The sequence below is a fragment of the Eriocheir sinensis genome, chromosome 10 (assembly GCF_024679095.1).
Source record: "Eriocheir sinensis breed Jianghai 21 chromosome 10, ASM2467909v1, whole genome shotgun sequence".
Taxonomy (NCBI): Eukaryota; Metazoa; Arthropoda; class Malacostraca; order Decapoda; family Varunidae; genus Eriocheir; species Eriocheir sinensis.
The window spans coordinates 7,308,246-7,322,925 of record NC_066518.1 but is presented as its reverse complement, the minus strand read 5'-3'; the positions used below and the strand labels follow the sequence as shown (position 1 = coordinate 7,322,925).

Sequence of the window (14,680 nt, the reverse complement as noted above, 5' to 3'; positions counted from 1 at the left end):
TTTTTTTTTATTGACTTAGTTTGTTGCTACAGAAGTGAATATCGATCGTCCCAGTTACGTATCACACACCAATTGCTTGTTTTCTTTCTGGTTACTAAGCTATTTGATCTGACGAGTAAATTAAACTACATGCAGGCAGCCTTGTCATTACCCAACATGCATGCGTTCTGCGGCCTGATCTTTTATGGTCTATATTTGCTTCTCCTACTCCTCCTCCCTTTCCTCTTCCTCACTCTATTCTTCATTCTCCTTTTTCACCACCACCACCACCACCACCACCACCACTGTTGCTATATTTACTTCACTCTCTTCTTATCTCTCTCGCGCACTTTTGTTGTTGTTTTGTTGTGTTATCTGGGCGGCGCATTCTTCTATTCCTAGCCAAGGTATGTGTCTTTTTTGCCTTCTTTTTTGTCTACTTCTTGTATTATGATTTGTTTGTAGCTATGTATGCATATATGTATCTTATCTATCTGTCTACCTCTCTGTATCTATCCGTGTATCTATTTATTTGTATGTATCTATCACACACACACACACACACACACACACACACACACACCGCGTCAGGCCTAACCCACAAACATAACCCACCACCACCACTACCAGGAGCACCCGCGCATAACCCTATTTAACACCCGGTTTATGAAGAAGACCCGTCCCCCGCCTCGTCCCCGCCAAGCAGACCAGGCCAATACTAATCCTTCGAAACTTTCCCAAGAGTGACCAAAGCCGCGGTCGAGTCCAATTCTTGTCTCAGTATAATGTGTGGTCAGCCCTGGGGGTTCGAGGGGACGAGGGAGGGGGAGAAGACGGGGACACCTTGCACACACACACAGACACTCGCGGACTCCCACCCACACACTCTCTCGCACTCTCCCACACGCCCCGTCCAAGAGTTGTTATGGTCGGGAATCTTCTTGGTCCAGGGCGACACTTTAGCCTTATGTGTGTCTCGTTCCTTGCGACGGTTTTGGTTCTCGTGTTGCATTCTTGGTGTGAGTGGGAGTGTAAAATGACTGAGCCCGTGGGAGTCCCGTGACAATGGAAAGACAATGGCAAGGAGAGAGAGAGAGAGAGAGAGAGAGAGAGAGAGAGAGAGAGAGAGAGAGAGAGAGAGAGAGAGAGAGAGAGAGAGAGAGAGAGAGAGAGAGAGAGAGAGAGAGAGAGAGAGAGAGAGAGAGAGAGAGAGAGAGAGAGAGAGAGAGAGAGAGGAATGTTGAATAATATATATGGAGACGTATGGGATCGCTGAATGCACGGAACCCGGATACTGCTGCAAGGGTCAGTCAGCCATGGATTATATGTGTCCGCGGATGTCAGGCCACAGGGATTTAGATGCGATAGTGGTGTCAGGCCTTCCCTCGTGTGTCAGGAGGCGGATACTGACACATGTTTATGGTAATGGATACTTGTGTTACTTGATAGGTGACGTTGTTATGTATCACCAATAATACCTGACGGACTGTTCATTGCGTTTTCGGCGTTTTTCGTACTAAGAGTAATTTGGTTCGCGAAATAAGAAATGATGAAAAGAAAGAAAAACATTGCATGGTGTTCTTCGTATATTTGTTTTCAGTTTCCCGAGTGGAGCCAAAACTTAGTGAAGAGATAAATAGTGACTCTCTCTTTTGTCTGCAGGAACAGCGATTAGCGGGCTTTTTTTTTTTTTTTACACCTTTTTTTTTGTTATTGTTGCCCTTGAGCTGTTTCTTTAGCTGTAAAAAAAAAAAAAACTTTGGCTTAATCCGTGGACCAGCCTAATGATTCAACGTCAGAAAAAAAACTATTATTCACCTTTACCACAAATTAATCAGCAGGAAATGAGAAGGGAGAAGGATGAACAGACTAACTATTACTACTCTATACTGTTATCTATTATGGGAGAGGCGATTAGCGGGCTTTTTTTGTGTGTGTACTTTTTTTGTTGCCCTTGAGCCGTGTCCTTTGATGTAAAAAAAAAAAAAAAAAAAAAAAAAACGAGAGGAAAAAATACACCGACATCCCATAAAGATAAATATGAACCACGGACGTCCTTGCCTCGACTCAGTAAAGCGGTATCGTGTTCGTGTGTGTGGTCACGTGACATGAATTAAACAACTGGGCGGCTTGATACAGTTTATAGAAGTTTTAATTGAAATACCAGGGAGCCATGCCTTCACATTTAACGGTACCTACACACACACACACACACACACACACACACACACACATACACACACACACGCTAACGAGGCACATGGGCACAACCCTTACACACGTACACACACACATTGACGGACACATGTCATGCCGTCTCGCCCTTATCTCCCTCCCTCTCCTTTATCCGTCTTTCCGCTGCTTCTGTGCGCCGCCGAGGAAACCTGAATCCTTCCCTCCTTCCCTCTGTGCTTTATTTTTCCTTCTTTACCCTCCTCCTCCTCTTCAGCAAACTGCTCTTTCCTCTCCCATGACCTCCTCCTCCTCCTCATCCTCATCCTTCTTCTCGTCCGCCTCCTCTTTCCTGGCCCTCTCCTTTTCTCGCCTTCAGTCCCCCCTTCCTCCTTTCTCCATCCCAGCCTTCCTTCGTCGCCTTTCCTCCTCCCTAACCCTCTTGCGTCACGCTCTCCATTACTGTATTCTGCCTCTTCGTGCTATTTCCGCCTTCCTCTTCTTGGGGTTTTTGAGTCCTTTAGAGGGAGTTTGTATAAGAGGCGTTGCTGCTCCCTCTTCTGTTTTGGGTCTGGTTTTGGCTTGAAGTGAATATGCGGATTTTTTTTATTTAGCGTTTTTGTCAGTAAGTTCTACAAGGTCTCGTGTTATTTTTCTTGTGTATTTTAGAACATAAGAACATAGGGAGACTGCAAGAGGCGCTTATGTTACTGTGTAGAAGAGCTTTGTTGTGTTGGCTATTTGGTCTTCACTTTATCGTATGTTTTTTTTTTTTTTTGTGTGTGTATTTTCGTTTTTAGTGAACGTAGAGAAAGTCATACACACGTTAGCAATAGTTTTATGATGCTACAATACTTTTTTGTGTGTGTGTCAAATAAAGAAAAAAAATGTGAATGTTATGTACAGCGTTGTCGGAAGCACTGTTAACTAAATTCTTAAAAAAGGTTGCCAAAAAAATACGGAAATTAACCGAAACATTAAAAAAAGTTACCCAAAAAATGCCAAAAAAAAATATAGAAATCCACACAAACCTTAAAAAAAGTTCCCAAGAAAATACGGAAATTAACAGAAACATTAAAAAAAAGCTACCCCCCAAAAAAAATACGGAAGCAGTACAAACCTTTAAAAAAACTTGCTAAAATTACGGAAACCAACACCAACCAGACCGTTACCTAAATTCTTAAAAAAGGTTGCCAAAAAAATATAGAATTCAACACAAACCTTAAAAAAAGTTTCCAAAAATATACGGAAATTAACAGAAACATTAATTAAAAAAAAAAGTTACCCCAAAAAAATACGGAAAGCAGTACAAACGGGCTTTTTTTTGTTGTTGTTGTTTCTTTGGCTGTTAAAAAAACGCTAAAAATACGGAAACCAACGCAAACCAGACCGTCGAGGAGGAGCCCCACGTGATGACGAGGGGACACAGAATTTCCAGTTTTTTTGAAGAAGTTCTCTCGGCGCCTCTTGAGGACTGAATGGCGGTCGTATCGGCTGTCAATCTCTCGCGTTTTTTCTTTATTTTGAGATCCTTTAAGAAAACTGGTGGCGACCCGAGGTCTTGGGAAGGAAGAGAAGGAAGGTGAAGGAGGAGGAGGAGGAGGAGGGATGAAACTTGGGAAACTGTGGGAAAATGGTATCATATTTATCATTATTATTATCTTTAGTGGCAGAAGCAGCAGCACCAAGAGTAGTAGTAGTAGTAGTAGTAGCATTATCATCATCATCATCATTATCACCATTTTTACAAACATGAACGAAAAACGTGATTGTGTATTGATGGTGATTGAGTAAAGGATGATGATGATAGTGGTGAGGGTAGTCTCATAGGCCTCCTCCTCCTCCTCTTCCTCCTCCTCCTCCTCCTCCTCCTCCTTCTCCTCCTCCTCCTCCTCGTCACCTCGCGCCGGTTTGTTTGGGTGAGAAGGAAGGGATGGCCAAGGAACGGAATGGGATGAGCTGGGAAAGAAATGGAGATATTGATGATGAGAAACGAATGGTAGGGTGGGCGAAGGGCTGGGAAGGGAGCGGGGGTAGGAATTATTGCGATGGAAGAGGTGGAAATCAGAAGAGATCGGTTTAGGAGAAGGAAAAGGGTGATGACCGTGAATCAGAAAAGAGGAAAAGGAAAAGAAGATTGCAAGGGGTGAAGGGGGGGGAGGGGGACTGACGTGAATTATTATCTGCAAGGAACGAAAATAGAAAGAAAAATAGAAAAGGGGGAAGACAAAACAAACGGAGGGAGGAGGAATAAAAACGAGATGAGGAAAGATGGAAACGACAAGAAAAGAAAAAAAAGAGACAAGAGATTAGGAAAGGCGGAAGTGAGAGAGAGAGAGAGAGAGAGAGAGAGAGAGAGAGAGAGAGAGAGAGAGAGAGAGAGAGAGAGAGAGAGAGAATTATAAACCCTTCCCATCCTATCACCCTTTCAAGATCACCCCTCCACTCACCCCCCCTTCACACATAGGCTTCGTAACACCTGTAGGACACGGCTGACCGGACTACCTGGCTTTAGGGAGGAGGGAGGGAGAGGTCAGTTTCTTGTGCATAAATCGGGCGTGAAGATGATCATTTAGCGGCGGGAAGAATCGTAATGATGGAGGGGCGAGATGGGAAGGAGGGCGAGGCTGTGGGAAGGATGAGAGAGTATTAGGCTTGGCAGATGACCGACCGCCCTTCCTTCCTCCTCGTTCACCCCTTCTTCAGTTAGCGGTGCAAATTGTTCTTATAGCCGAGAGGAGAGGCATCTTGCTAGGCACCGGGGCAGCAGGTCGTGTTGGGGAGTTAGTCTTAGAGTGGAATGAGGTGGAGTGTTAGGAGTCGGAAGGGAGTAGTGGCTCCTTGGGGTTGTATTGTTCCATGGAAGAGGTTGGAGGGTTGAGAGCAGGAGGAGGAGGAAGGGGAATGAAAGTGGTAGAGGAATATTGGCTCTTTGTGTTGTGTTGTATTGTGCTTTGTTTTCTAAGGTGTGTTGTAGGTATGGATATTCGTATTCGAGGGTTGGGGGAAAGGGAGTGGGAGAAAGTAGCAGTAATGGGTGTGGAGTGATGGAGTACTGAGTTGTGTTGTGCTGTAGGTGATGGTGAAGAGGTGAAGTGGATGGAATTGTGTGTGGTGTCGGGGAGGGTGACGGTGCCGGCCAGTGACTCAGCTCCCTCGGTGTCCTCTGGTTGAATGCCAGGGAGTGACCAAGCTCTTATTTTCCAGAAAGGGTTAACTGGTACTCAGGTATTTTAATCACTAGGTAAATATTTAGATTAAGAAAAACAAGACATATTCCATCGAGGACGGGGGTTGAGGGGAGGCAAGGGACTGAGGGGTGGCCCGGACACCCAAAGGCCCCTCGTAGCGACGCCACTGGCTGGGGGGGGGGGGGGGGGTCAGTCAACAATCTGGAGATCATCAGTGGCCATAAAGCCGGCGGGGCGGTGTGTGGGGCAGCCGGCCAGATGGTGGTGCCCCGCGAGCGCCTCACAGGAGCCGGCCCCACGGCGCCACGCTGAGGAGCTCACAGTGATGAGGAGAAGCATGATAATGAGCCTCCGGACGGGGAGTGACGAGCGCCGGCCACATCATGCGAGGCTCGTCATCATCATTATTACCGAAGCAGCAGGTGTGCTGAAGAGTCGCTTGTAGTATTGAACAAGATTAAATGGCGCATCAACATTACTTTTTTTCCATATTAAGTTTCGACACACACACACACACACACACACACACACACACACACACACACACACAGTCACCTCATTAAAATATTTAGTGGTGAAAGGTTAATTACAGTATGTTGTGGAAGAAGAGGTTTCGTATAAGCGTCATGTGTTCTGTATACTAAACACGAGTATCACTTTACACACAAAAAAAATCGGATTTATAGTTTTTTTTCATTAAATCTGCCTTCAGTCTGTAGCAATGGTATAAGACGCAGTTATAACATCTTCGAATCTATCTTAGAGTCATGGCTGGAATGTTAATCACCTTCACAAATTGGTGGCTGGAACATTTTATTCTTTTGCTATGAGTTAAGGCTTTGATTGTTTTTTCTACTCTGTGGATGTAATAGTTTGTTTAAATGTTCATCTATATATCATGGATCCTTTCATGACGTTTACTCAGGAAATCATCACGGGTGCAGCGCTCTACAAGCAAAGCAAATGCTGCCGAGGATCGAGTCATGGGAATTTAAATCTTAAAATATTTGCCGAGGCATCGTATCAGCTTGTCAGACTAGCCTGAGGGCAGCGGAGGACCGGGAGCTGTAAAAACCAGACGGCTGGAGGTCGATCAGTTTCACAGCTTATTGCCCCGCGCCGTGCACTTAGGCTAAACCATCGGGTCCTGCAGCCGATTCATACTGCAAGTCGGCGCCTGCAGCAAAATTCTCCTCAGGTTGGTGCCCTTCACTGGCGCACAGGTGAAGCGGCGCCGATACTTAGTTTTTAAAGGTTATTATATGTGCGCTTATAGAAAATTGAATTAGAGGTGTAATTTAAGTTGTTTTTTCATATAGATCCACCTACGTTTATTCAATGCAATTCAGTCTGGAGAGTGGCGATAACATGTTGCTAGAAAGCGGACCATTGTTCACGGCTCTGCCACAAACTCAGGTGCGGTGCGTGTTGCATGTCTCATTAATATTATGATGCGATATTCAAATTTTATATACTGCTCAAAATTAATATCCGACTGGAATCTGTTGGTGGGACGGTGTTAGATACAACAATAATAAGAAATATATATCCAAAAAATGTCAGCTTGTTTGGCCCAATCTTACCATGTAATATCAGGGTATCAATGAGTGGCTTGAATGATTTTCCCTAACGCGCTGCAGGCCCCCTGAGCCGCACGACTGTCGACGACTTATCATGCTCAGTTCCGTGACTTAGCTGCTTGTACTGTCGCTCATTACCAAACGCTCTGTTAAACCACTACTCCGCCATGGTAACGAGGCCGAACACACGTACTTACTTTAGAGACCCACAGCAAGTCCGTTTTCTTTAGTGGTGACTGTAGTGAAAAAACTCAGCTATTGAACATAAACTGAAGGATTTTAAGGAAGACTTGTTATTTTCACAACGTTGCTAACATTCCTCAGTTGATACACCACATAAAGGAACGGATATATTGCAGTGTTACGCGTAAAAGGGAGGAGAAACTCTACCGTAGATTTTTTTATTATTTGTAATTCACTGAACCTATCCTGTGATTTCAGAATGCGAGTTTGTGTCTCCGTCTTACTTTGATTTTTTTTTTTCTCTATTGATGACGCAGATCCTGAGATATATTTTAGAGAATTAGGGACGGCTTTGATTCCTCATTCCCATTACTTGCTCAACTGAACGTAGCGAAACTTCCATGCATGTAATTCTCGATTGTGGTAATTAATGGTCTATTTGATTTTCATAGTTACGCTCTCCGCACTGGTTTTCTTTTATGCTCCAGGGAGGGTTGTCTACGTTAAACTACCAAACCATTTCTATAATCCGTTTGGGGGTTCGATTCCGCGGGTCCTTTCCTCCTCTCTGCTCTCCCACACCGTCCCAACACCTATTTTTTCTTTCATATGCTAGCTATAGGTAACATATGAGAGGAAGGAATAGGTGCTGAGACTATGTGGCAGAGGAAAGGGGAGGAAAGGACCCGCGGAACCAAATGCCCAAAATCGGACTATTTGAATTGATTTGACTATAGTGATGGTTTAACGTAAACAACCCTCCCTGGAGCATAAAAGAAAACCAGTGCGGAGAGGGTAACTATGAAAATCAAGTAGACCATTACCACAATCGAGAATAACATGCAGGAAAGTTTCGCTACCTTCAGTTGAGTTGAGCAATGGTTAGACTTTAGAAAACTGTTTTCGTTCCCCCTACCCCATGCATACCCATGTACACAAGCATCCATAATCACAAGGAAGTCATCTCTCCTGACAGTCTCATGGGCTACAGTGAAGGCATTTACGGGTCTCCATCAATTGGTCTGCAAGTTGCGGTGTTTGTTAACCATTTTCCTTGCTTTGAATAGAGACTGTTTTCGTTCAATAATAATAATGCTTTCTTAAAATAGCAACATATACTTTGGGTCTTACAGTTAGATTCTGCAAAATAACAACATGTAGTTTGGGTCTTTGGATTAGATTCTGCAAAATAACAACATATAGTTTGGGTCTTTGGATTAGATTCTGCAAAATAACAACATTTACTTTGGGTCTTAGGGTTAGATCCTGCAAAATAACAACATATACTTTGGGTCTTAGAGTTAGATTCTGCAAAATAACAACATATACTTTGGGTCTTTGGATTAGATTCTGCAAAATAACAACATATACTTTGGGTCTTAGGGTTAGATTCTGCAAAATAACAACATATACTTTGGGTCTTAGGGTTAGATCCTGCAAAATAACAACATTTACTTTGGGTCTTAGGGTTAGATCCTGCAAAATAACAACATATACTTTGGGTCTTAGGGTTAGATTCTGCAAAATAACAACATATACTTTGGGTCTTAGGGTTAGATTCTTGCAGTGACAACGCGCTTGGAGTCTGACTACAAACCGAGCTTCATTGATGGGACGTGCAAATGAATACCGTACGTAACAAGCTGAGAGGCGGTGACTTTGACGAAGAGAAGAAACACTTATACTAATCCATACCCACGACACCTGATACCTTCCTGCAGCTCTGATTACCTTTTTTTTACCCATACAACCGGGCGTGGCATGGCGACACAACTTGAACCGCCTTTAAAACAGGGTGTGGTTGCGACTGGCTGGTTAGTGTGACAGGTTTTGTGGGGAAAAAATATGAGTTACTGGGTGCCTGAGGGTGTATACGTCTGCTCTGTGTGTGTGTGTGTGTGTGTGTGTGTGTGTGTGTTGAGAGGCACGCCCGAGGGAGGGTCACAGGAGCCGCGGTTCCTTCCCAGAACTCCGCCTTACATTTATACTTACATAACTGATGACTGACGAGTATTTCTTTGTATTTGACTGGAAAAAGGTGATGCCCTGGAAGATACGAGGGAAGGCGGTCCTCAATGATTTATCTCAACATAATGAAGTCGAAATAGTAACCAACAAATGAAGTCTCTTAAGCTTATCATTAAAAGTATTAGGGGTAGATCGTAAGATTTGATATATTTGCAATCATCCTTCAGCTGATTACGATGATCACAATTGTCTTTTACAGTCATGCATGCAAAGAATATTCAAACCCTGCACACACACACACACACACACACACACACACACACACACACACAGAGAGAGAGAGAGAGAGAGAGAGAGAGAGAGAGAGAGAGAGAGAGAGAGAGAGAGAGAGAGAGAGAGAGAGAGAGAGAAAATCTGTTTTGGTCTCCGTTTTGCATTAATATAGACCTTTTTCGATACAGTTTGCTCGACCGCTGGTAGAGGGCTCGTGCGCGTCGCCCACTATCACCGAGGAACCATTGGCCCATAGCTTGCAAAAGTTAGTATTTAAAAAAGATAAAAGGAAAACAAGATCTTACTGCTTTCTTGTATCTTCATCATTTTTTTTTTAAATCAGCATAGCGTCACAGACATTGCTTCTGAAACGAGAGTGGAGGAAACATTTATAAAAAGGATACATTTGACGTTTTCTTATCTTTTATTACATTTGCACTGCCTTTTCAGTTTTATTCATTCTTCTCACACAATTATTTTCAGGTATATTTTTGGTGTATTATTTTACTTTTTTGGTGTTATTATTTTTAAGGATATCTATGCAGTAACACTTTTCTGCTGATTAAGAAACAGATTCAGCAGATTTAGAACCTGGCGATATTTTCTAATTTTGCCACAAAACAACTTACGAAGGGCTGAAAAAACTCCGTGTTATGTCTCTTTCAGCCAATCAGTTACATCCAAGCACCGCTACTCGCTCACGAGTCAGTGGGAGCTGCTGGCTTAACAGAAGGGATTTAAGAAGCGCTTTCAGGGTCAAGTGTGGGAAATCTTCCATTCTTGGCCTTGCTTAGTGGCGAGGAATCTTCAGTGGAGTAGCGGGGAGCGTGTGGCGACGCATAATGCTCTTGCACGAAGACTTGAAGATATTGCTCGATATTTTCGTGTGTTTTGTCTGCTGTATGTAGGAAGGACTTTACGCTAGTTGCCCATTTTTTATCTTCTCCAATCCGTCATGAAATGGTGAACCTTGCATAATACACTCACCTCCGAACTCTGCCAATAGCGGTGTATGTAGATAATGATGTCTGCCATTTTAACATGACGATATTCATATATTTATCCCATGCATATATTTCACCACTCACTAAAATTTAGGACTCAAGATATATATATATATATATATATATATATATATATATATATATATATATATATATATATATATATATATATATATATATATATATATATATATATATATATAAGAACCACATTCAGCGTTTTTGTCAAAAGGCCAAAGACTAACAAAAGACTGTCTAAAAATATTTATTTCGATTTTCGCAAACATTTTAAAGATTCGAGCCAATTAATCCAAACTGGTGTACGTATAGGATCTTTAAAGAAGAAGAAGAGTTTCAAAGGACAAAATGAAAAGAGAAGTACCAGAAGAGTTCAGATTTAGGAACAGAAGAAAGGGTTGTAGAAAGTGCAGCACAGCGCGAGGCTGTCGGTTGATGTTCATCACTTCACACGCTTCGCCTTATGCCTCCTCCACGGCGGCGGGCTCCTCCTCAGCAGCTGCCTCTGCCACCGGAGCCGCGGCGAGGGCGAAGGTTCCCGGGAAGCCGTACATCCCAGGGTATCCATAATAGCCAGGCAGACCCAGACCGGAGTAGATGATGGGCGAGGCGGGGGCACCCTGCACCACGGGAGCACCTCCCACCACCACGGGAGCACCTCCCACCACGGAGGTAGTGTACGTCAGAGGGGCAGCTTGCACCGCGGGGGCAATGGGGGCGTGCAGGCCATAAGCACCGAAGGGGAAGGTGTTGGTGTAGAAAGGCGACAGTCTGCCGTCCACGGCCGAGAGGAAGCCGCTGTAGGTGGAGATTTTACCGTCCACGTCAAAGTCTGGGGCGTTCTTCGCGGCGAGGGCGGCGGCGTCGAAGGCAGCCTGGAACTTGGCTTTGGCTTCGGCGACCTCAGGAGTGTCCTCAACAGGGGCAGGGGCGCCCTCCGGAATCACGACCTCGGGCACCGCACCAGCCTCAGCAGCGGAAGCGGCGGCCTTAAACGCTACATCGAACTCCGCCCTGGCTTGCGCCACTTCCTCGGTGTCCTCCACAGGGAGAGGGGCCTCTGCTGGGACAGGGGCCTCTGCAGGGGGAGGGACCTCCGCAGGAAGGGCGGCGGCGAACACGGCGCCCACCAAGGACAGGAGCACCTGTAGACATGGAAAAACTCGTGTCGGGCTAGATAATGTGAAGCAAAGGACGGGGAGTTAAGCATGCAACAGGGAGACATTAGTGCTTGCTTACTGATGGAGTGGTTCTGGGGGAAGGAGTCAAAGAAAGTCACTCTATGCAGCAACATTGTGACTTGGATTGTTGACGGCTGTTTCGTCAGATGAAATAACTAACATTTTAGAAATAGGGTAAGTCTAGCAATAAAATGTTATAATACTTGATAATTAGAAGAAAAAAAAACATTATCCTATGGCTTTGTTCAAGAAAATAGTCGCAAGCAAGCACCATCACCCTTTGAGTGTGAAGCGAGGATTAGAGGAAGATAAACAATTAGAACAGCAAAAAACAGAACAAGTAACTTACGAGGAGCTGCATCTCTCAGACAAGTGTGTGAGGTAATGTGAAGAGGACCCTCCGTCGCCTGCTTATATAGGCGACCCACACACACACACACACTCGCCCCGTCTTGCCACACACCTTTGCCGAACCGAAGACTCTTAACTCAACACAAACCCTTCATTTACCTCTCCCTTGCGCACCTCTGGTCTCAAAATACGAAGAACAGAGGTAACCAGGCCCACGATCGCCTCACGCACCGTTTTCACGTAAATCAAACCTCAGAAAGTTGCCTAAATGGATGAGTTAGTCCCCGTTGCACCGTGACCCTGAGCGGCGGGCGTGGTCGACGGTCAGCGCCCCGACACACCCTAGCCAGGCAGGGATGACCACCAGCAGGCGACTCCCCCTCCCCCCTCTGCCCCCCAAACTACCAACCGTCCTCATGCAGCTTGCTCCCCTCCTTCCCCTCCTCCCAACTTGACCCATCTTCCCATTATTTTTTTTTCTCAGGTCGTCTTGTCTTTCATCCACATTCTCAGCTCATCTGTTTCGTAACCTTGTCCCCTCTTCGCCCCTTCTTCACGCCCTCCCCGTCTCCCTTCCCTAACTAGTTCCGTATTCACCCCCTCCCCCTCCTCGATTATCATTCTACATTTTTCTGTCCGTCCTATTCTACTTGTTCCTATTTCTTTAGCTTCACTGTTTGTACGTTTCTGTCTCCCTCGCTGTTTACTCTCATTGTGTACACGTCACTGCCTGTCGTTTTTATTTACTTCGCTGTCCACGTGATTTCATGCTCTCCCCACTGACTACACTCCCCCCTTTCCTCTTCCTCCTTTGGCCCTCTCTCCCCTCTCTACCTTTTCCTCTCCCTCCCTCCCCAGCCCCTTGCAGTCTCTCCTCTCCCGTAACATTCGCGGCAAGGACCGTGTTATTGTTTCAAGGTTTCTTCTTTTTCTTTATTTTGTTTATGTAGCAATAACGGCAGACAACTTTTTTTTTCTATCTGTTTATCTATATTTAGCTTTCTATACCAATGTTATTTTTTTTTTCCTTAATTAGCTATTGTCCATCCTACCTTAAGTTAGTCATACTACTCCTTCATAACTTCCTATTTACCCATCCTACCTTGAAGCAGTCTTTAGCTCCCTCCCTTCCTCCTTCCTTTTTTTTCTTTCCTTCCCATCTCCCTCTTTTCCTTTCATTAACAAGTCTCTCCCTCCCTCCTTCTTTTCCTTCCCACTTCCCTCCTTTCCTTTCTCCCTCCCTCCCTCCTTCCTTTTTTTTTTCTTCCCTTCTTCCTCTTTTCCTTTTATTAACAAGTCTTTCTCTCCCTCCCTCCCTTCTTTCCCTACCCACTTCCCTCGTTTCCTTCTTTAATCAGTCTCTTCCTTCCCTCACAAGCTCTCTTCCTTTCCTTCCTTCCCTCCTCCTTCCTTAACCGCTCCTGTCTGCCGGCTGTACTATTTTTTCTTCGTTTTAATCATTTACTTAATTAATATATTTTCCCCATTTTTACGCCTAAACGCAAGTAATATTTCCCCTCCGCAGGTTTTTGTTGTTGTTGTTGTGTGTGTGTGTGTGTGTGTGTGTGTTTAAGTACACATACACGTAAAACAGGCGACATGAAAAGAGTCATTTAAAAGTCCATGCATGTCCGTAAACCCTTAAAATCATCAGCTAATTCTCATCCGTGTAATGCAATGATACAGTCGTTAATTTGGTCAGGGTATACATGGTGTGCGTAATCAAAGGTCTCGCGGAACGAAACTATGAAACGAAGACAATGCAATAAGGACAGGAAGAATGGAAGGACAAAAAAAAATAGCAAGAACGTCAGTAAGAACAAAAACATACGCAAGGTGGACGAGAAGAAAGGGGAGGTGGAGGAGGAAGACAGGAGGAGGAGATGGAGTGAGAGGAATTTTACCCCCCCCCCCCCCCCAAACACACACACACGCACTCTTCACTAATGTTCTATCTAATATATAAACAATAATATTCGTTCAGACCTAGATTTTTTTTCTCCACTGCAAGTCAGCCGAGTATTATTAGGCTAAATTGCATTCATATAAGTCTAAATTGCATTATTATAAACCAGAATTGCAATATGATAAACCTAATTTCCTTTTGTTGTTGTTGTTGTTGTTTTGTTTTCTTCGGGGTGGGGGGGATGGCTAAGGATTTTCTCGTGCTATATATTACAGTCCTTCGTGGGTATTTACTTCATCTACACACCAAAACAGCATCTCATTCACGCATTTATACACACAAAAAATATATAGTTATGTAATTCTAATATTCTTGAAAGACAGTGCGACTCGGAATCTCCTGCAAAACAAGACTTACCGGAGGCCACCCATAGAAGGGGCAAGGGATGGCAACAGATGAGGGAGCAAGGTTAGCCGCGCCCAGGTAACGGAAACAGGTGTGTGTGTACGTGTGTGTACCTGCATTTTTACCTGCAACTTAATCAACACTAGTATTCCTTAGTATTTTTTGGGGGGGTGTTCCTCTCCCATTTAGTGAACTGCAGACTCTCCGAGGGGACTTGACGAACCTTGAAACGTTTAAGCAAAGAATAGAGGTAAATCATATAGTTTCATGCCCACTGCATCTTCCTAACGAGCTGCCGTGATGGAAGTGTTTACCTCTTGGGAAAGGCACCTGGTTTGCTGACGTAACGAGCGGCGAGTCGGGCGTCATCAGGAGTAAAAAAAAAATTCCTCCGAGAAAGATAATTGAGATGGGATATATACCGTGTGTGTGTGTGTGTGTGTGTGTGTGTGTGTGTGTGTGTGTGTGT

At 44.4% G+C, this 14,680-nt stretch overlaps 1 protein-coding gene across 1 annotated transcript; it reads right to left on the bottom strand.

Moving 5' to 3' along the window:
- Positions 1–10,599: 10,599 nt before the first annotated feature.
- Positions 10,600–11,997, bottom strand: LOC126996689 (uncharacterized). Its single transcript, XM_050857444.1, has 2 exons — positions 11,899–11,997; positions 10,600–11,513 (listed from the first exon to the last, which is right to left on the bottom strand). Exons 1-2 carry the CDS (start codon positions 11,908–11,910, stop codon positions 10,830–10,832), a joined length of 696 nt encoding a protein of 231 aa, XP_050713401.1. The 5' UTR covers positions 11,911–11,997; the 3' UTR covers positions 10,600–10,829.
- Positions 11,998–14,680: the final 2,683 nt, after the last annotated feature.